The sequence below is a fragment of the Macaca mulatta genome, chromosome X, assembly GCF_049350105.2.
Source record: "Macaca mulatta isolate MMU2019108-1 chromosome X, T2T-MMU8v2.0, whole genome shotgun sequence".
NCBI lineage: Eukaryota > Metazoa > Chordata > Mammalia > Primates > Cercopithecidae > Macaca > Macaca mulatta.
This window is the reverse complement of record NC_133426.1, coordinates 70,710,724-70,731,297: the sequence shown is the minus strand read 5'-3', so window position 1 is coordinate 70,731,297 and position 20,574 is coordinate 70,710,724. Positions and strand designations below refer to the sequence as shown.

General features: G+C 37.3%; 1 protein-coding gene across 1 annotated transcript in view; it reads left to right on the top strand.

Annotated features, from left to right (window-relative positions):
- Window positions 1-20,574, top strand: part of MTMR8 (myotubularin related protein 8) — a 111,589-nt gene that overhangs the window by 22,672 nt on the left and 68,343 nt on the right. Inside the window, exons 2-5 of the mRNA XM_001097351.4 lie at window positions 9,886-10,008; window positions 13,119-13,281; window positions 14,530-14,687; window positions 19,380-19,508. Of these exons, the coding sequence (XP_001097351.1) occupies window positions 9,886-10,008; window positions 13,119-13,281; window positions 14,530-14,687; window positions 19,380-19,508 (573 nt within the window). The remainder of the gene's footprint in view (window positions 1-9,885; window positions 10,009-13,118; window positions 13,282-14,529; window positions 14,688-19,379; window positions 19,509-20,574) is intronic.

Here is a 20,574-nt window from a genome sequence, read left to right as displayed (position 1 = left end):
TCATGTTCTTTGGCTCCTTCATCTGTTGAGCTTGTAATGCTTTTCTTATAAATGTAAATAAGGTATTTATACTTTAGAAGAATAATAAGGAGAATATTTTTGATATTGATTGATTTGTTAATTGATTGAGATAGGGTCTTGCTGTCTCACTTAGGCTGGTGTGGAGTGGCATGGTGCAATCACAGCCTCAAACTCCTGAGTTCAAGTGATCCTTCTGACTCAGCCGCCCAAGTAACTGGGATTACAGGCATGCACCACCATGTCTGGCTAATTATTTTTATTGTTTTTTGTAGAGACGAGTTCTTGCTATGTCACCCAGGATAGTGTTGAACTCCTGGGCTCAAGCAATCCTCCCACTTTGGCTTCCCAAAGTGCTGGGATTACAGGCTTGATCCACCATATCTGGTCTGTCTTGGATATTGAGGATCCCTAATTAGACCACATTTACAGTTACAGTCATGCATCACTTTACCATGGGGATATGTTCTGAGAAGTGCTTCACTAGGCAATTTTGTCATTGTGTGAACAACATAGAGTGTACTTACACAAACCTACTACACACCTAGGCTATATGGTATATAATCTATTGCTCCCACCATCATTGTATTTGTGGTACATCGTTGACTGAAATGTTGTTATGTGGTACTTGACTGTATAAAAGAAAGCATCAAGGCCTCAGTAGATAAATGAATATCCTGTTCTTAAATGTCTTCAGGGAAAAAGCTGATGCCATTTTTGTGTTATCCCTTTTAGCTATATGTAATTTGCCTACATAATTTGTCACACCGATAGACTTTGGGCTAATGACTTGTGGATGTCAACAAGAGAATATATGAAATGAAAAGATCATTAGGCTGGCGACTTTATGTTCACAGGCATCTTGCCTTTCCTTTTTTTGTGTGTATGTAAATGAAAATCATGACACCTAAGGGTATGGACATACATGTTAATAGCATGAGTTCTGAACCACTCATTCACCTCTGAGTTAAAGAGGCCAACATCATACAACACCGTTTAAATATCTAAGATTGTTTCTCATGTTTCTGAAAAGAAAAGGTGGTATTTTAGTTTGTTTTGTTCTATTTTTCTAACCTCAGGTATATTGCATTGAGTTCATCACGTACTCCTCAATTCTTGGTACTTATCATCATTAGTCCATGAAAAGCTACCTCTCATTTTTATTTAATTAGCCTGTTTTTTCCCCATTCCACTCCCCCATCACAGGCAAGCATTCTAATATGATTAATGTGATTTGAATTAGAATGTGTCTTTCAAAACATGATAGTTGTTTTATACACATGAATTTTTAGTTTATATAGTGATGCCTTCTGTATGTCATTCTCTTTCTTACTTTTTTCACTGTCATATTTATTTTGCTGTATGTATGTCTAACCCATTGCTTCTAATAGCTGCATAATATCCCACCACATTTAACCTTCTGAATTGGCCTGTTATTACATTGCAATAAAGAAATACCTGAGACTGGATAATTTTTTTTAAGTTATACTTTAAGTTCTGGGGTACATGTGGACAATGTGCAGGTTTGTTACATAGGTATACATGTGCCATGTTGGTTTGCTACACCCATCAACTCGTCATTTACATTAGGTGTTTTTCCTAATGCTATCCTTTCCCCTGCCCCCTACCCCATGACGGGCCCCCATGTGTGATGCTCCCTGCCCTGTGTCCAGGTGTTCACATTGTTCAATTCCCACCTGTGAGTGAGTACATGCAGTGTTTGGTTTTCTGTCCTTGTGATAGTTTGCTGAGAATGATGGTTTCCAGCTTCATCCATGTCCCTTCAAAGGACATGGACTCATCCTTTTTTTATGGCTGCATAGTATTCCATGGTATATATGTGCCACATTTTCTTAATCCCATCTATCATTGATGGACATTTGGGTTGGTTCCAAGCTTTTGCTATTGTGAATAGTGCTGCAGTAAACACACGTGTGCATGTGTCTTTATAGTAGCATGATTTATAATCCTTTGAGTATATAGCGAGTAATGGGATTGCTGGGTCAAATGGTATTTCTAGTTCTAGATCCTTAAGGAATCGCCACACTGTCTTCCACAATGGTTGAACTAGTTTACACTCCCATCAACAGTGTAAAGGCATTCCTATTTCTCCATATCCTCTCTAGCATCTGTGGTTTCATGACTTTTTAGTGATTGCCGTTCTAACTGGTGTGACATGGTATCTCATTGTGTTTTTGATTTGCATTTCTCTGATGACCAGTGATGATGAGCATTTTTTCATGTGTCTGTTGGCTGCATAAATATCTTCTTTTGAGAAATGTCTGTTCATTCCCCTTGCCCACTTTATGATGGGGTTGCTTGTTTTTTTCTTGTAAATTTCTTTAAGTTCTTTGTAGATTCTGGATATTAGCCCTTTGTCAGATGAGTAGATTGCAAAAATTTTCTCCCATTCTGTAGGTTGCCTATTCACTCTGATGGTAGTTTCTTTTGCCATGCAGAAGCTCTTTAGTTTAATCAGGTCCCATTTGTCTATTTTGGCTTTTGTTGCCATTGCTTTTGTTGTTTTAGTCATGAAGTCCTTGCCCCTGCCTATATCCTAAGTGGTATTGCCTAGGTTTTCTTCTAGGGTTTGTATGGTTTTAGGTCTAACATTTAAGTCTTTAATCCATCTTGAATTAATTTTTATATAAGGTGTAAGGAAGGGATCCAGTTTCAGCTTTCTACGTATCCTTAGGCATTTTTCCCAGCACCATTTATTAAATAGGGAATTTCTTTCCCCATTGCTTGTTTTTGTTAGGTTGGTTAAAGATCAGACGGCTGTAGATGTGTGGTGTTATTTCTGAGGTCTCTGTTCTGTTTCTTTGGTCTATCTCTGTTTTGGTGTTAGTGCCATGCTGTTTTGGTTACTGTAGCCTTGTAGTATTGTTTGGAGTCTGGTAGCCTGATGCCTCCAGCTTTGTTCTTTCTGCCTCGGATTGTCTTGGCAATGCGGACTCTGTTTTGTTTCGATTTGAACTTTAAAGTAGTTTTTTCCAATTCTGTGAAGAAAGTCATTGGTATCTTGATGGGGATGGCATTGAATCTGTAAGTTACTTTGGGCAGTATGGCCATTTTCACTATATTGATTCTATCCGTGAGCATGGAATGTTCTTCCATTTGTTTGTATCCTGTTTTATTTCGTTGACCAGTGGTTTGTACTTGTCCTTGAAGAGGTCCTTTACATCCCTTGCCTGATTGCCCTAGCCAGAACTTCCAACACTATGTTGAATAGGAGTGGTGAGAGAGGGCATCCCTGTCTTGTGCCAGTTTTCAAATAGGATGCTTCCAGTTTTTGCCCATTAAGTATGATATTGGCTGTCGGTTTGTCATAAATAGCTCTTATTATTTTGAGATACAACCCATCAATACCTAGTTTATTGAGAGTTTTTAGCATGAAGGACTGTTGAATTTTGTTGAAGGCCTTTTCTGCATCTATTGAGATAATCATGTGATTTTTGTCTGTTTATATGATGGATTATGTTTATTGATTTGCGTATGTTGAACAAGCCTTGCATCCCAGGGATGAAGCTGAATTGATCATGATGGATAAACTTTTTGATGTGCTGCTGGATTCGGTTTTCCAGTATTTTATTGAGGATTTTTGCATCGATGTTCATCAGGGATATTGGTCTACAATTTTCTTTTTTTGTCATGTCTCTGCCAGGCTTTGGTATCAGGATGATGCTGGCCTCATAAAATGAGTTAGGGAGGATTCCCTCTTTTTCTATTGATTGAAATAGTTTCAGAACGAATGGTACCAGCTCCTCCTTGTACCTCTGGTAGAATTCGACTGTGAATCCGTCAGGTCCTCGACTGTTTTTGGTTGGTAGGCTATTAATTATTGCCTCAGTTTAGAGCCTGTTATTGGTCTATTCAGGGATTCAACTTCTTTCTGGTTTAGTCTTGGGAGGGTGTATGTGTCCAGGAATTTATCCGTTTCTTCTATATTCTCTAGTTTATTTGCATAGAGGTGTTAATAGTATTCTCTGATGGTAGTTTGTATTTCTGTGGGGTCGGTGGTGATATCCCCTTTATCATTTTTTATTGCGTCTATTTGATTCTTTTCTCTTTTCTTCTTTATTAGTCTTGCTAGTGGTCTGTCAATTTTGTTGATCTTTTCAAAAAACCAACTCCTGGATTCATTGATGTTTTGGAGGGTTTTTTGTGTCTCTATCTCCTTCAGTTCTGCTCTGACCTTAGTTATTTCTTGCCTTCTGATAGCTTTTGAATGTGTTTGCTCTTGCTTCTCTAGTTCTTTTAATTGTGATGTTAGAGTGTCAATTTTAGATCTTTCCTGCTTTCTCTTGTGTGCATTTAGTGCTATAAATTTCCCTCTACACACTGCTTTAAATGTGTCCCAGAGATTCTGGTATGTTGTATCTTTGTTCTCATTGTTTTCAAAGAACTTCTTTATTTCTGCCTTCATTTCATTATGTACCCAGTAGTCATTCAGGAGCAGATTATTCAGTTTCCATGAAGTTGAGCGGTTTTGAGTTTCTTAGTCCTGAGTTCTAGTTTGGTTGCACTATGGTCTGAGAGACAGTTTGTTATAATTTCTGTTCTTGTACATTTGCTGAGGAGTGCTTTACTTCCAATTATGTGGTCAATTTTGCGATCCTTTGGAGGAGAAGAGATGCTCTGGATTTTAGAATTTTCAGCTTTTCTGCTCTGGTTTCTCCCCATCTTTGTGGTTTTATCTACCTTTGGTCTTTGATACTAGTTACCTACAGATGGGATTTTGGTGTGGACATCATTTTTGTTGATGATGATGCTAACGCTATTCCTTTCTGTTTGTTAGTTTTCCTTTTAATAGTCAGGTCCCTCAGCTGGAGGTCTGCTGGAGTTTGCTGGAGGTCCACTCCAGACCCTGTTTGCCTGCGTATCACCAGCGGAGTCTGCAGAACAGCAAATATTGCAGAACAGCAAATATTGCTGGCTGATCCTTCTTCTGTAAGCTTCATCCCAGAGGGTCACCTACCTGTATGAGGTGTCATTTGGCCCCTACTGGGAGGTGTCTACCACTTAGGCTAAACAGGGTTCAGGAACCCACTTGAGGATGCAGTCTGTCCTTTCTCAGAGTTCAAACACCGTGCTTAGAGAACCATTGTTCTCTTCAGAGTGGTCAGACAGGGATGTTTAAGTCTGCAGACGTTTCTGCTGCCTTTTGTTCAGCTTTGCTCTGTCCCCCGAGAGTTGGGCTCTAGAGAAGCAGCAGGCCTTGCAGAGTTGCAGTGGGCTTCACCACGTTTGGGCTTCCTGGCAGCTTTGTTTACCTACTCAAGTCTCAGCAATGGCAGACACCCCTCCCACTGCCAGGCTGCTGCCTTGCAGGTTGATCTCAGACTGCTGCGCTAGAAGTCAGCAAGGCTCTGTGGGCGTGGGACCCACTGAGCTAGGCATGGGATATAATCTCCTAGTGTGCCGTTTGCTTATACTGCTGGAAAAGTGCAGTATTTGGGCAGGAGTGTCGCGATTTTCTAGGTACAGTCTGTCATGGCTTCCCTTAGCTAGGAAATGGAAATCTCCCACCCCTTGCACTTCCTGGGTTAGGCGATGCCCCACCCTGCTTTGACTTGCCCTCCATGAGCTGCTCCTACTGTCCAACCAGTCCCAATTAGATGAACCAGGTACCTCAGTTGGAAATGCAGAAATCACTGTCTTCTGTGTCGATCACACTGGGAGCTGTAGACTGTAGCTGTTCCTAATCAGCCATCTTAGAACGGAAGAGACTGGGTAATTTTTAAAGAAAAGAGGTTTAATTGACTCACAGTTCTGCAGTCTGTAGAGAAACCATAACACAGGCATCCGCCTCTGGGTAGGCCTCAGACAGCTTACAATCATGGCATAAATTGTAGGTGAGGAGCAGGCATCTCACATGTTTGGAGCAGGACCAAAAGAGTGAGAGGTGCCACACACCTTTAAACAACCAGATCTCACAAGAATTCACTCATTATCATGAGGACAGTACCAAAGGATGGGGCTAAACCATTCATGAGGAATTCACCCCCATGATCCATTCACTTCCCACCAGGCCCCACCGCCAGCATTGGGTATTATATTTCAACATGAGATTTGGGTCGGGACAAGTATCCAGACTATGTTACCTGACTATTCTCAAAGTGATGGACATATTCATCCTTACATGTCCTCTTGTAGACCTACATGAACATTTCTTTGGGCCCATTTTCAGGAATAGAATTGCTGAGTCGTAGGAAACATATATGTATATTTTTTTGATTAAGTAGTTCCAGATTGCCCTTCTGAATGACCCCACCTGTCTGTAACCCCCTGGTTATAGTGGATGAGGATTCCTATATGCCTTCAACCCTACCAACACTTGGCATTTTCTTGCTTTCTAGTTTTTGCAAATCTTGTAGTCTTAAAGCAATATCTTATTTTAATTTAACTTTATTTTATTCCCAATGTTTTGAGCTTCTTTTCATGGTTGTATGCTTCTGGGATTGTCTCTTACGCAACTTGCCTGTTCTTATGCTTCATATATTTTCTTTTGGGGCCTCTTTTTCTTGTTGAGTTACAAAAGTCCCTTGTATATTCTAGATAATAATTCCTTGTTAGTTTTAGGAGTTGCACCTATTTTCTCCCATTCTGTTATTAATTTTTAAAAAGTCTTTCCCTGTTCATAGATCCAAGGTACTCTGCATTTTCCAATAACTTTATAGTTTTATGTAAAAGTTACATATAGATGCATCTAGAATCTAGTTTTGTATATGGTGTTAGGTAGGGATATGGCTTTATCTTACTGCGTGTACTAATACTGTTTCCCCAACACATCTAGTAAATACTCTTTTGTCTGTCAATTTGTAGTGCCATGTTTATGCTCTGTTAGACTCCCATTTTTCACATCAGTCTGATTTTGAGCTCTGGTCCTTTTCCATTGGTTTATTTTTCTGTTTTTGCAATAGTACTAGAGGTTTTTGTTGTTGTTGGTGGTGGTGGTGGTGGTGGTTTTTTTTCCCCACAGCTTGGAGTATGTTTTAATACCTAGTAGAGCAAATCTTACCCTCTTTACTTTGTTTTAAGTTTGATTTAGCAATTTGTGGGGTTTTGTTCTTCTATGTAAATTTAGAATAAGTTTATTAGAAAATCCACTTTGAAATATGATTGAAATTGTATTGAATTTATAGATTAATTTGAGGGATAATTGCCATTTTTATTATATTAAGTTGTCCTATCCAAGAGCATAGACATTATTTCTTTAGATTGTATTCTATATCCTTCATTAGACTTTTAAAGTTTACTCTGTAAAGGTCTTGTATATGCTTGGTTAATTAAGCTAATTTCTAGATTCTATATAATTTTTGTTGCCATCATGAATGGTATTTTTATGTTTTCTAAGTGGTCATTGCTGGTGTAGGAAAATGTTATTGACTTTTGTAGGTTGATATTATATTTGGTATCCTTGTTGAACTCTTTTATATTAGCTCTGAGAGTTTGGTTGATTCTTTTCTTTCATTTTTTTTTTTCTGGTTGAATGATTACCTTCTCTGTAAGTGGTGCCAAATATAGAACTTCCCTTCTGATCCTTGCATTTCTTAATTCCACGCCCCCTTTCCTCATAGTATTTAGCCACGATATTTAAAACAGTAGCAGTGATAGAGTCAAGTTTGTCGTGTTCATGATTTTAAATTAATGCAGTTAGTTTCTTCATTATTCATAACATTCTTTGTAGGTTTTTTGTATATAATTTTTACCAAGTTAAGGATGTTTACTTTTATTCCTTGTTCACTAAGGATTATCATTATAAATAGAATTAAGCTATATTAAATGCTGCTTTTTCTGTATCAATTGAGATAAAGCATATAATTTTTCTGTTTAGTCTTGCTGATATATTACATTGACATTTTCTGATGTTGAACTCCCCATGCTTTCTTGTGATAAACTGCACTTGATCAAAATGTATTTTTAAAAATATACTGTTGGATTCATTAACATTATTTAGCATTTTTTGTGTCTATATTTCATAAATGAAATAGCCCTAAACTTTCTTACTTTATAATTGTCTTTATTTGATTTTAGAATCAAGATTAAATTGCCCTCATAAAATGGACTGAGTAACTTTATTTTTTTTCCAGTGACCGGAGTCGATTGGATAAGGTAGTAATTAATTATATTTTGGAAGTTCAGTAGAATAAACCTATAACGTCATCTGGACCTGAGGGTTTTGTTAGGGAAAATCTTTGACTACCATTGCCATTTTATTTTTTTCTTGATATTTAAAAATATTTCTTGTAAGTTTTCCAATTTATTAGCATATTGTTTTTCATAATACTCATAGTTTTAACTTTTTATGTTTTCCCTTTTTCATTCTGTATTTTATTTGCATCTTTTCTCTTTTTTAGCAACGATCTATCCTATTAACCTTTTGACATAATTAAATTCTGGTTTGTTAATCTTTTCTGTTCAGGCTGTGTGTGTGTATCTGTGGAGGAGGAGGATTCTCTGGTTTTAAATTTCTGTCCTTTACCATCTTATTTCTCTGTAATTTTGCTATTTCCATTACATTGCCTGTTTAACTAGTATGTCGTTAACCTTTCTCATTTCATGATAAACTTACTGCTGTACATTTACTACTTAGTTCTTGTTTAACTCCGTCCTACAAATTTTTATTTGTGTTTTTATTATCATTCACTTTTAAATCTTTTTTAGTTTCCTTTCTTTTTTCTTTTTAACTCAAGGTTAATTTAATAATAAGCTATTGTGTTTTCAAACATTTGTTAAATTTTGGCTATTATTTTGTTATTAATTTCCAGTGCTATTGCATTGTGGTTGGAGAGCCTAAACTGTATGATATTCAACGTTTGGAATTTATTGATGTTTCATTTACGGCTGTAATCATGGTCTCTTTTTGGAATTTTTTTTTTGTTGTTGTCTTGAATGTTCGATTTGTTGGATATAGAGTTCTACTCGGTATATAATAGCTTGAGTTTTTTAGTTGTAATGTGTAAGTGTTCTGTATCTTCATTTGATTTTTTTTTTTGGTCTGCTTGACCTATCAGTTCCTAAGAAGAGTATTAAAGTATCCATATGCACTTGTTCCTTTTCTCTTTGCAGTTCTGCTAGTTGCTTGATATACTTTGAGACTGTATTATACAATATGTTTATATTTATGATGGCTATATCTTCTTGTCCTATTGATTTTTGTCATGTAAATTCTATTTAGTCAGATATTGAGACTGCTACCTCAGCTTTATTTTAGTTTATATTTGCCTGGCATATCTTATTATTTTCAGTTTGTCTGTGACTCTAAAGTATATCTCTTCTAGTATGAATATTGTTGAATCTTTTGTTTTAGTCTGTGTCTTTCTTTTAATTGGTAAGTTTAATTCATGTACATTTATTGCAATTACTTTTATATTGGGATTTAATTCTGGCATTTCTTTTTATGTGTTTTATTTATGGTACTCCTTTTTTTGTTTTGTTTTGTTTTGTTTTTCTCCTTTTCTGTTTTATTCTATTCTTGCCCTGTAATGTAAGATCTATCTTCATGTTATTTACCCTTACTGATTTTTTTACACATACAATAGCTGTACCTTCTTCCAACAAGATAAGTACCTCAGCAAGCTCTCAGGTTCTATATAGTTTCCAGTTATACATACCTCATCTTGTAAACTTTGTCTAGAATTTTTATCTTTTCTAGAATACAGGTTTTCCTCTCACTTTCATAGTTTTTCCAGTGCTGATTTCAGAAAAGGTAATACGGATCATACTAGTTTGCCACCTTGGTAGGAACTGGAAAAACTCAAGTTTTGTAGCAAATTAACAGCATTTATCTTGCTTTGAATGGCCCCACTTCAATCACAGGTGGTGAGTTGGTAACTTAATCAGTATTTTTTACTCCAATAACAGGTAGAAAATGTGAAATTGGTGGATCGTTATGTGAGTAAGAAACCAGCTAATGGGATTCTTTATCTTACTGCAACCCACCTGATCTATGTGGAGGCTTCTGGTGCAGCCCGGAAAGAAACATGGGTATGTTCATGAGAAGAAGTATCAAAGGGTCTTAAAGAGTTGTGCATACATGCTGTCTATATGGTAGTTTCTTGAAATTTCAAGTATAATTTTTAAATTGCTGTAAAACCTTTTCTTCAAAGGACCTATTGTAATAATCTTTTTGTGGTCTGAATTGTATTACTCCTCTTTTTTCAAGTTATTGACTCTGGTCATCGTAGTCATTTTATTCTACATTGTAATATTCCTGGGGATTAGCTAAATTATTTTTAGGTAGAATAGTTTCTGCTAACTTCCTGAACTATGTTTGTAAGCATCTTGAAGTAATTTAAAGCCTGCTATCCATAAAATGTAGTTCAAGAACCAGCAGTATCTGTAGCATATGGGAACTTGATAAAAATGCAGAATGTTAAACATAAGATTTTGAATTTATAAAAAGGGCTCAGGTTATGCTGATGCTAAGGCCTTATTGACTTTACCTTGGGCAGCACTAATTTAGACCATCTCTCTGTCCTAAGACAGGATTTTACCTAGGTGTATATATATATATATATATATATATATATATATATATATATATATATATGTGTGTGTGTGTGTGTGTGTGTGCATGCACAGGCATGTGTGTGTGTTTATTTTTACACCTGTAAGTAATGTTTTCTAATTACTTCAGCACCCCAACATTACTTTATGCCTTACCCATCCTAAAGATCATAATTTAATCTTAATCATTAGATTTATGCTTAGACCTCTTCATTTATAAGAAGTACAACATGCTTCTTTTATACAGCATAGCTTAGTGATTAAAGCTTTAGAGCCAGTCTGCTCAGGTTAAAATCCCGGCTTCAACATTTACTAATTTTGTAACCTTGGGCGAGTTGTTTAACTTTTCTGTGTCTCGCTTCCTTCATCTGTAAAATAGAGATAAAATAATACCTTGAATATTTTTAAAGAGTTTTAAAAAGTCAAGATACAAGAATTATAAAGTGAATGTTTATAAGTGCTTATAACAATGCCTGAAACATGGTAAATACTATCATAAAAGTATAAAATAAATTGAATTGAGTATGTATATGAAAAAAGTATCTTAATACCTCCTTTTAAAACTGAACTTTCCCCATATGTATCTTGCTTTTTGTGCTGTGATGATAAGAATGTCAAAAGAGGAGTGAGAGCTGGGCTAGACTAAGCTCTGATGCTAACTGGCTGCGTAACCTTAGGCAAGTGATTCTTACTCTCTGGGCTTGTTTCTTCATCTGTAAAATGAGGTGGTTAGATTATATAATTAGTAAGGATTCTTGCAGTTCTAACAGTTTAGGAACCAGTTCTTTAGTACTGTGCCATGAGCCTATCTCCTATCTACCTGCATTTATAGACAGTACAGATGTCTCCAGATTTGTTCCTTTTGGGTATGATTTCAAATCCAGGGGACTGTATCTGGAATGGAGGACTTACACTATTTCTGATGTCAAAGGAGGCTTATTTACCCAATTAGGGAAGTTCTTCCCAGACTTAGTCTGCCTACCTTCCCCCGACCCTTCCCAGTTTCACCACAATTGTTTGCCTGGGCCCTGATCTCGATTATCAGTATTGTACTACCAAAACACACATCTCTCATGTTGACTGGAAGATCTTTGATTTTCTTGAGGTTGAATATATTAATTCATATTACATTTTGTAATACCTCCAGAACTGCCATGGCAGGACTTGAGTGTGACAAAACAGTTAAGATAAAAATTAATCATACCTGTGATCCCAGCAGTTTGGGAGGCTAAGGAAGAAGGATCGCTTGAGGCCAGGAGATTGAGATCAGCTTGGGCAACAAAGCAATACCTAGTCTCTACAAAAGTTAAAAAATTAGCCAGGCATGGTAGCACACAACTGTATTCCTAACTTACTTAGGAGGGTGAGGCAAGATGATCTCCTTTGAGCCCAGGAGGTTGAGGTTGCAATGAGTCATGATTAAGCCACTGCACTCTAGCCTAGGCAACAGAGCAAGACCCTGCCTTAAAAAAATAGAAAATTTATCCTAGGAATATCTGAATCATTTCCACACTTGCTCCATTCTTAGATGGTGGATATGATTGAAAGAGTTCATTGAAGAGATGACTTTTCCAAATAAATTAGGGACTGGGACATTGAGGTGGTGGGAGAGCAGAAAAGGCACTATTGATTGCAAGACCATTCCAGGCACAGGACAGGGAGTCTAGATAATGGAAAGAGCACATCCAGGCTCCATAGTTGCAGAAACATCAGATAGGGATAGGAGGAGAACATCAAAGATCAAAATGCAAAACCATGATTCTATGGCTTTTTGAATCAATTAAGAGATAATTAATATTATTTGGACACATTTTGTTTCATCAGTTCCCTTTCCGTGCATTTCTTTGCTGGCATCAGCATGAACAGAAGTAATCATCCTACATTCTTTGCTTTACTGTCACTAGAGTTTAAAATGTAGAGGAATAGTTCCTCCCTAACATTTCTAGTTAAATCCTTATTCCAGAACTAGAGTTTTTAGAATTCCCAGAGAAGAATCCTGGCCTTATATGGACTGCTATGGTTCAAATTCTGTTTGTGCCACTTCTTGGCTATATGATATCTGAAGAGGAATTCACTTCTCAGAGCTTTGTTTTTTTTCATTCCTGAAATAGGATGATTACACGTCAAATGGCTCTTCTTAAATAGCTAATGGTCATGGACTACTTTGTTTATAATAAAGCACAATACCAGCTATTAATAACTATCTTAATTAGTAATTTGATATAAGAAAAGAAATTCTTATTTTCCTCTGTAACAATTATTCTGTGATTGTGAACTCTCTCACAGCATGCTAAAAGTCATCTATTCTGAGCTGATCCACCAAAATTGTCCCACGACTTGGTAATCTTGTATCCTTAAGGAGAGAGAAGTTTTCTAACACTGCAGTCTGCTTCTTGTTGCTTTACCACTATTATGCTTTAGTTCTATTTGAGAGAACCCCAGTTGTGTCTTACAAAGAATGGTTGTAGGCTATAGATGTAGCCTACAGATCTGGTCATGCTGTTACCATTACGGAGAGTCAGGAATACTGATAGTGATAGAGATATTGCACATCTGTATGTATACGCTGCTTCTTTTATGTTTTTCAGATTGCACTCCATCACATTGCCACCGTGGAGAAGTTACCCATCACTAGCCTGGGCTGTCCCCTGACCCTCCGCTGCAAGAATTTCCGGGTGGCCCACTTTGTTTTAGACTCTGACCTTGTGTGCCATGAGGTTTATATTTCACTGCTCAAGCTTTCTCAGCCAGGTGGTTGTGATAGTATTTTTATATAAAACCATTTTAATGTTTTTCCAAAATGGCATAATGGAAAGATCAGGGCTATGGAGTCAGAGGAGTGTTTGGATCTGGACTCTACCCCTTATTAGCTCCATTATATTTGGACAAGTTATATAACCTCTGAACTCATTTTCTTTACCTGTAAAAGTAAGGAGAGTAAAAGCTCTCCAATGGGGGTTGTTTTGAGCCTTGAATACCTTCATGTATTAGTATATAGTAGATGTTTAGTAGATATTTTCTTCTCTCTCCCTCCCTCCTTTTAAGTATCAACTTGTGAATGTTTCCTCAGTTCAGGAAGGAAGACTGCTGTGGAACAAAATTTGTTTCCTGTTGTCCTGCAGACTTTTTGTTTGGCCCACGATGTCCACCCCTACTTTTAATTCCATCTAGAAGACTAAGGCAGTTCATCAAAGTCCTCATTAATGTAGGACTTAATGCTTCCTCCAGCTTCACCCTTTCATTCCCCATCCCCCACCCCTGGCAATTAACCGTCAGCTTCCTCTGATTTTAGTCTTTGATTTTAATCATGCTCTTACATTTTCTCCCCTATTTTTCCCCTATTCCCCCAAAATAATTCCTCAATATTTGCTGATTTTTATGGATAAAGTTACCTGCTGGATGACCCAGCATTTTACAAGTCTCTGATAGGCTCCATTCATCTCTGGAGAAGTTGTTGCCACATAAATTGGTCAAATGAGTTATTTGATTGGATGCTGTATCTTGTGAAGGGAGGAAGCAGGACTGACAGAGAAAAGAGAGGAAGTGGCCATTTATAAGTCAGAAGTTGCTGTTGGCCTGACAAGTAGAATGCAAAAACATTGTTGAAGATGTGTGCAACATGTTACAATAAGCAGTACTGTTAGGACATGGGAGCCCAGTTAAAAACTTTTGGTAAGGACTCTTGTCCTAACATGTGAAACCCTGAAGCCTCAGTTCAGTCAATTATCCAGCATTCTTTTTTTTATAGGAAGCCAGGCAGAAAGATCCCACTTTGTATTGATACCACAAAAAATTAAAACATTTTTTAAAAGAACCCAAACAGTATTCCAGTTTTTATTCCTTACATAAAGGCAAACTTGCACGCATCACAGTCTTTTTCTGGGACTGTTTGACAAACATTCCCTTTGGGAAAAGGAAATCTAGCATTTATTTGCATTGTTTGATGATTTTTAGGTTTCATTCATCATTTTGTTTTCCATGCCTATCTCTCTTCTCCAGCATTACCTGAAGACCTTTATGCTTTTTCTTATAATCCCAAATCCTCAAAAGAGATGAGGGAAAGTGGATGGAAACTGATTGAAGCAATATCAGACTTTGGGCGTATGGGAATACCCAACAGATACTGGACCATAACAGATGCCAACAGAAACTATGAGGTAATTTTGTCCTTGTTGTTTGCCTTTTGGTGCATTCAATTAAAATGGCAGAATATCAGGAAACAAGATTTTGAAAAAAGAGAGAAATGATTCATAATCCTTCTCTCCTTTCCATTCAACATTCAGCCATTCAACAAACATTTATTGAGTACCTACTGTGCAATAGGGACTGAGTAAGAGATCTCATGGCCTAAAGCATAAGGTGCTATGTGAGCATAGGTGCAGGGCATGAAAATCAACCTAGGAAGCCAGAAACAGCCTGATGCTTTGCGGAGTAGCCTGTGAAGGCTAATTTACTTTTAACATTTTTTATTTTTAATTGTTATGGATATATAATAGTTGTACATATTTATAGGGTACATGTGATGTTTTTATATAGGCATACAATATGTAATGATCAGATCAGGGTAACTGGGGTATCCATCACCACAAGCATTTATCATTTATTTGTGTTAGGAACATTCCAATTCCATTTTCAGTTATTTTATTATTATTATCTGTAGTTGTCCTGTTTTGCTGCTGAATACTAGATCTTATTCCTTCTATCTAACTGTATTTTTGTACCCATTGAGGATCCTCTTTTTATCACCCCACTCCACTACCCTTACCAACCTTTGGTAACCATCATCTATCCATGAGTTCATTTTTATTTTTTTGCTCGTTCAATATGTGAGTGAGGTTATGCAATATTTGTCTTTCTATGCTTTGTTAATTTCACTTAATATAATGTCCCCCAGTTCCATCCATGTTGTTGCAAATGACAGGATTACATTTTTTTGTGGCTGAGTAATATTCCATTGTGCATATATACCACAGTTTTCTTTTCTTTCTTTTTGAGACAAGGCCTCACTCTGTTGCCCAGGGTAGAGTGTAGTGGCATGATCATAGCTCACTGTAGCCTCAATCTCTGGGCTCAAGTGGTCCTCGCATCTCACCCTCCCATGTAGCCAGGACCACAAGCATCCACCCCCATGCCTGGCGAATTTGTTTCATTTTTTGTAGAGATGGGGGTTTTGAACTTTTGGGCTCAAGCGATCCTCCCTCCTTGGCCTCTCAAAGTGCTGAGATTATAGGTGTGAACCACCACGCCTGGCCAGTAGTGGCTATATGATTTACCTTCCTACCAATTGTGTATGAAGATTTCATTTTCTCCATATCCTCACCAGTATCCATTATTGCCTTTTTGATAAAAGCCATTTTAACAGGTGAAATGATAACTTATTGTAGTTTTGGTTTTCATCTTTATTATGATTATTGATGTTGAATGTTTTTTCATATACTTGTTGGTCATTTGTATGTCCTCTTTTGAGAAATGTCTATTCAGATACTTTCTCCATATTTAATTGGATTATTTGTTTTCATTCTTTTGAGTTGCTTGGGCTCCTTATATTTTCTGGTTATTAATCCCTTGTCAGATGGGTAATCTGCAAATATTTTCTCCTATTCTGTGGGTTATCTTTTCGCTTTGTTGGTTGTTTCCTTTGCCATGGAGATTTCTAGCTCAGTGTTATCCCACTTGTCCATTTTTGCTTTGGTTGGTTGCATATGCTTTTGAGGTCTTACTCGAGAAGTCTTTGCCCAGACCAATATCCTGAAGTGTTTCTCTGCGTATGGATGTCCAGTTTTCCCAGAACCATTTATTGAAGAGACTCCTTTCCCCCAAATATGTGTTCTTGGTGCCTTTGTTGAAAATGAGTGAACTGTAAATGTGTGGATTATTTCTGAGTTTCTCTCCTAATTTATACAGGGGGAGAAGGAAGGAGGTCAGGAAGTGAAACCATATCATAAAGGGCTTCATGGCCAAATTAAGGAATTTGAACTTTATCATGAAGACAGTTGTGAGTCACAAGAGTATTTACGCTTAAAAGGAACATATGTATATTTGTGTTTTAGAAAGATAACTGTTATTAGTGTGGAGAATTTGTTTGCTGGAGCTAAGAATGCAGAAGAATGATATGTGAAGTTATGAGAACCTGAACTAAGGCAATGGCTGCATATGGAGAGAAGGAGATGGTTTTGAAAGATATTTAGGTGGTAGAATTGAAAGCAACTGGTGACAGATCAAATGTGACTAGAAAAGTGGAGGAATTTAATATGCATCCCAGCTTTCCTGGTTTCTGGCTGTGATGACCAATGAGTAGTGGTGATGTTAACAAAGATAAGGACCACAAGAAGAGGGACAGATGGTATCTTGAATTTTACACTTGATTTCAAGGTGATTAAACAGATATCAAGTATTTGATTTCAAACATTTGGGTCTGGATCTCAAGAAAGAGCTCTGGGCCAAATATGGACATCTGGGAATGTGTTGGAGGTCCCAAAGACTGTTCCTCAGGTTTTGTGATTTACTAGGAAAATTCATAGGACTCGGCGTATAGTCATACTTATGACTGTGATTTATTACAGTGAAAGGATACAAAGCAAAAATCGGCAAAGGGAAAAGGTTCAGGGGAGAAAGTCAACAAAACTGGAACAAGCTTCCAGAGTCCTCTCTCAGCAGAGTGACATAGGACACACTGAATTCCTCCAGCAGAAATTGTGACAACACTTATGAAATGTTATCTACCAGGATGCTCATTAGAGGCAAAGTGCTCAGGGCTTCTATTGGGACCTGCCCACATAGGCAAGTTCTGCCTAGTGTATGCCAGAAGTCCAGATGTCCAGAAGGAAAGCAGGTATTCAGAATAAGCCACATTGTACAAACAGTTTTAAACACAATGCAAGTAGGCCTTTCTAAGGGTAGTCTGATGGTTAATATTGTCAATTTGATTGGATTGAAGTATGCAAAGTATTGTTTCTGGGTGTGTCTATGAGGGTGTTACTAGAGGGGAGATTAACCTTTGAGTCAGTGGACTGGGCGAGGCAGACCCACCCTTAATCTGGGTGGGCACCATTCCCTCAGCTGCCAGTGCAGCTAGAAAAAGCAGGCAGAAGAAGGTGGAATGAGCAGACTTGCTGAATCTTCCGGTCTTCATCTTTCTCCCATGCTAAATTCCTCCTGCCCGTGAATATCAGACTTCAAGTACTTCGGCTTTTGGATTCTTGGACTTACACTAGTGGTTTGCCAGGGGCTCTCAGGCCTTCTGCCACAGACTGAAGGCTGCTCTGTCGGCTTCCCTACTTTAGAGGTTTTGGGTCTCGGACTGATCCACTACTGGTTTTCTTGCTCCTCAACTTTCTGACGGCCTACCGTGGGACTTTACCTTTTGATCGTGTGAGTCAATTCTCCTTAATAAACTGCCTTTCATATATACATATATCCTATTAATTCTCTCCCTCTAGAGAACCCTGACTAATACAGGTAGCAATCAGGCCTGCTAGGATAATTTTTCTGCAGAGAGAGTCGTTGGTGTTTAAGTGATATCCCTGAATTGTTCATCTTTAACAGTGTTTTTACTATCATAGTAAGACTGTAATTGCAATGACTTTCTGGTAACATAGCTTTGAATGTCTACTAGGTATGGGGATTGATGAGCTGTGACTTCGCAGGGTCATCTGTGAGGTGACTTGTTAGGGTCATGCTTGAGAGGAGTGAGTAGAGATTGGAAGTAAAATCTGTCCACCTCAAATGTGTGTCTGAGTCTTCCAAAGAAGGTCTGAAATATTCTTGTTGGTATTTTTGATGTGTATAACCTTCTAAGCTGAACGGGGAGCTCCATTTATTTTTCTTTGTATGACTGTCTTCTCCAAAGTTTAAGTCCGGGTAAGGGGGTGGGTAGAAAACATTTTTAAATGGTCTATATTCTGGGGACATTGACTTTAATGAGTTACATAGAGCATTCTTGATCTTATCTACCTTTAACTTTTTTTTTTTTTTTTTTTTGCCAGTTCAGTTTATATTTGTTTCATGTGTTGTTAAATGTTTAGGGGTGTTCTTTACTTAGGGGAGTGATTAGAATTAATTTTGCAATGTCAGGTCTGTGGTGTTATAATATTTTGTCACTGTCTCTTTGGAAATATGTATTTTGGTAACCACTAAAAGCTGATAAACTTGAGAAAATATATCAGTCTTTTCATAGAGTAAGTCACACCTAAAATGTCAACACCTCCAACCCCTAGACTAGTGGTTTAAAGGCCATTCGGATATGAATACTAGGAACCTAGTATGCAGTTTACATATATAACTTTTTCCCTTGCTAGCAACAGGCTGGAATTCGCAATCACTCAAGCATTAGCTAGCTGGTATTTAATCATCTATTCCTCAGAAATAGAAATGAAAATATCCTTGGTATAAAAGCTTTTCCAAGTATGCTGTTATTTTCTAGAAAGGAAGGGATTGAGACATATAAAAACAAAATGTACTTTTAGAATTAGAATAACAAAAATCATAGAAACACATATAAAACCCCATCTTGAAATTCCTGCCTGTGCCCATCAGAGCAAAAACAATAACTGTAAACAAGTAAATTAATATGAACAGATGCAAATATGAAGCAGACAGGTGAAGGAGGAGAAAATATGATGTACTCTTTCATAAACTGCCTACTAGATTCCTAGTATTCATATCTGGATGGCCTTTAAAACACTAGTCTGGGGGTAGAGCTGTTGCATTTTAGGTATGACTTACTCTATGAAAAGACTGACATATTTTCTCAAGTTTATCAGCTTTTAGTGGTTACCAAAATACGTATTTCCAAAGAGAGAGTTATATATAAATATATATTTATATATATTGTGTTTATTTTCTTTTAGATATGCAGCACCTACCCTCCTGAAATAGTGGTTCCTAAATCTGTTACCTTGGGAACGGTGGTTGGAAGTTCAAAGTTCAGAAGTAAAGAACGTGTCCCTGTGCTCTCCTACCTCTACAAAGAGAACAATGTGAGTTAAGCAAATTTCTCTAATGAGAATTATACTTGGCTCTGGAAGACCTGTTTTAAGTTTCATGCTGCCACTTAGTAGCTGTGTGACCTCAAGCAAGTTCCTTAACTTCTCTGGACTTTCATACTTCTGAAGTTTTTTGAGAGGATCTCAGGAGGGAATAATATATATGTACCTTGTAAATTGTAAATTGTAAAATGTTATGCAGATATTAAGTGGCATTTTAGTGTGTTTATTTGTTTTTTTTTTTTTCCTTTTCTATGGGATCCAGCTTGGTGGAAAGTTGTGAAATGACCGGAAATTAGTTGTATACAGGATTTTTTGGGACTGTGGCCTCCCGGTAGAATACAGATATCCTTGATACTTTCTTACTGCTTTTCATGTAATTTCAGGTAGTAGTAAGAAAGCACTTGACTTCTCTGTGTTTCAGTCCCCTTACTTATGTAGGAAGTGATAATATTTATCACCTCTTGTAATCACTCTGAGATCTGGGGTTAGACAAATAGGCAAGTTGTCAAGTGGGCAGCCATTCAAGTGCTAAAGAGTATAGTAATGCAATTGGGTGTCATACTATTGAAGTGAGTCGACCCCTTAAAAACCACATCAAAGTGTAATCAATTTCATTAACTAATCATTACCAGACATTCATGTTAAATAGTTACGTTGGTTTTGTGTTAAAGTGGCTTGAAATAAACCACCCTTCTGATTTGGCATTAACTTCTGAAACTAGTGAACCCTGTTCTCTTAAGACGCTGTAGATCTTTGCTCTATCTTGAATTCTGCTGCCTCTGCAAGCTTATGGTTTATGTGGGCAATATCACTGGGACTGTAAAAAGTGAGGCAGTTTCAGAAAAATAGCCCATTATGTATCGAGAATAGAATTTCACTAAGGAAATACTCAACGATGTGATTTTCTTTCTTTCTTTTTTTTTTTTCTGTAGTCTGATTTGCCAAGACTGGGTTGGTAATTAGAGCCACATGCCCAGAGTAGGCAGGAGGTTAAGCGCAATGTCAGTGGAGAATGACTTTAGAGTCACATTTCTCTTTGCTTTGGACACTATCTTAA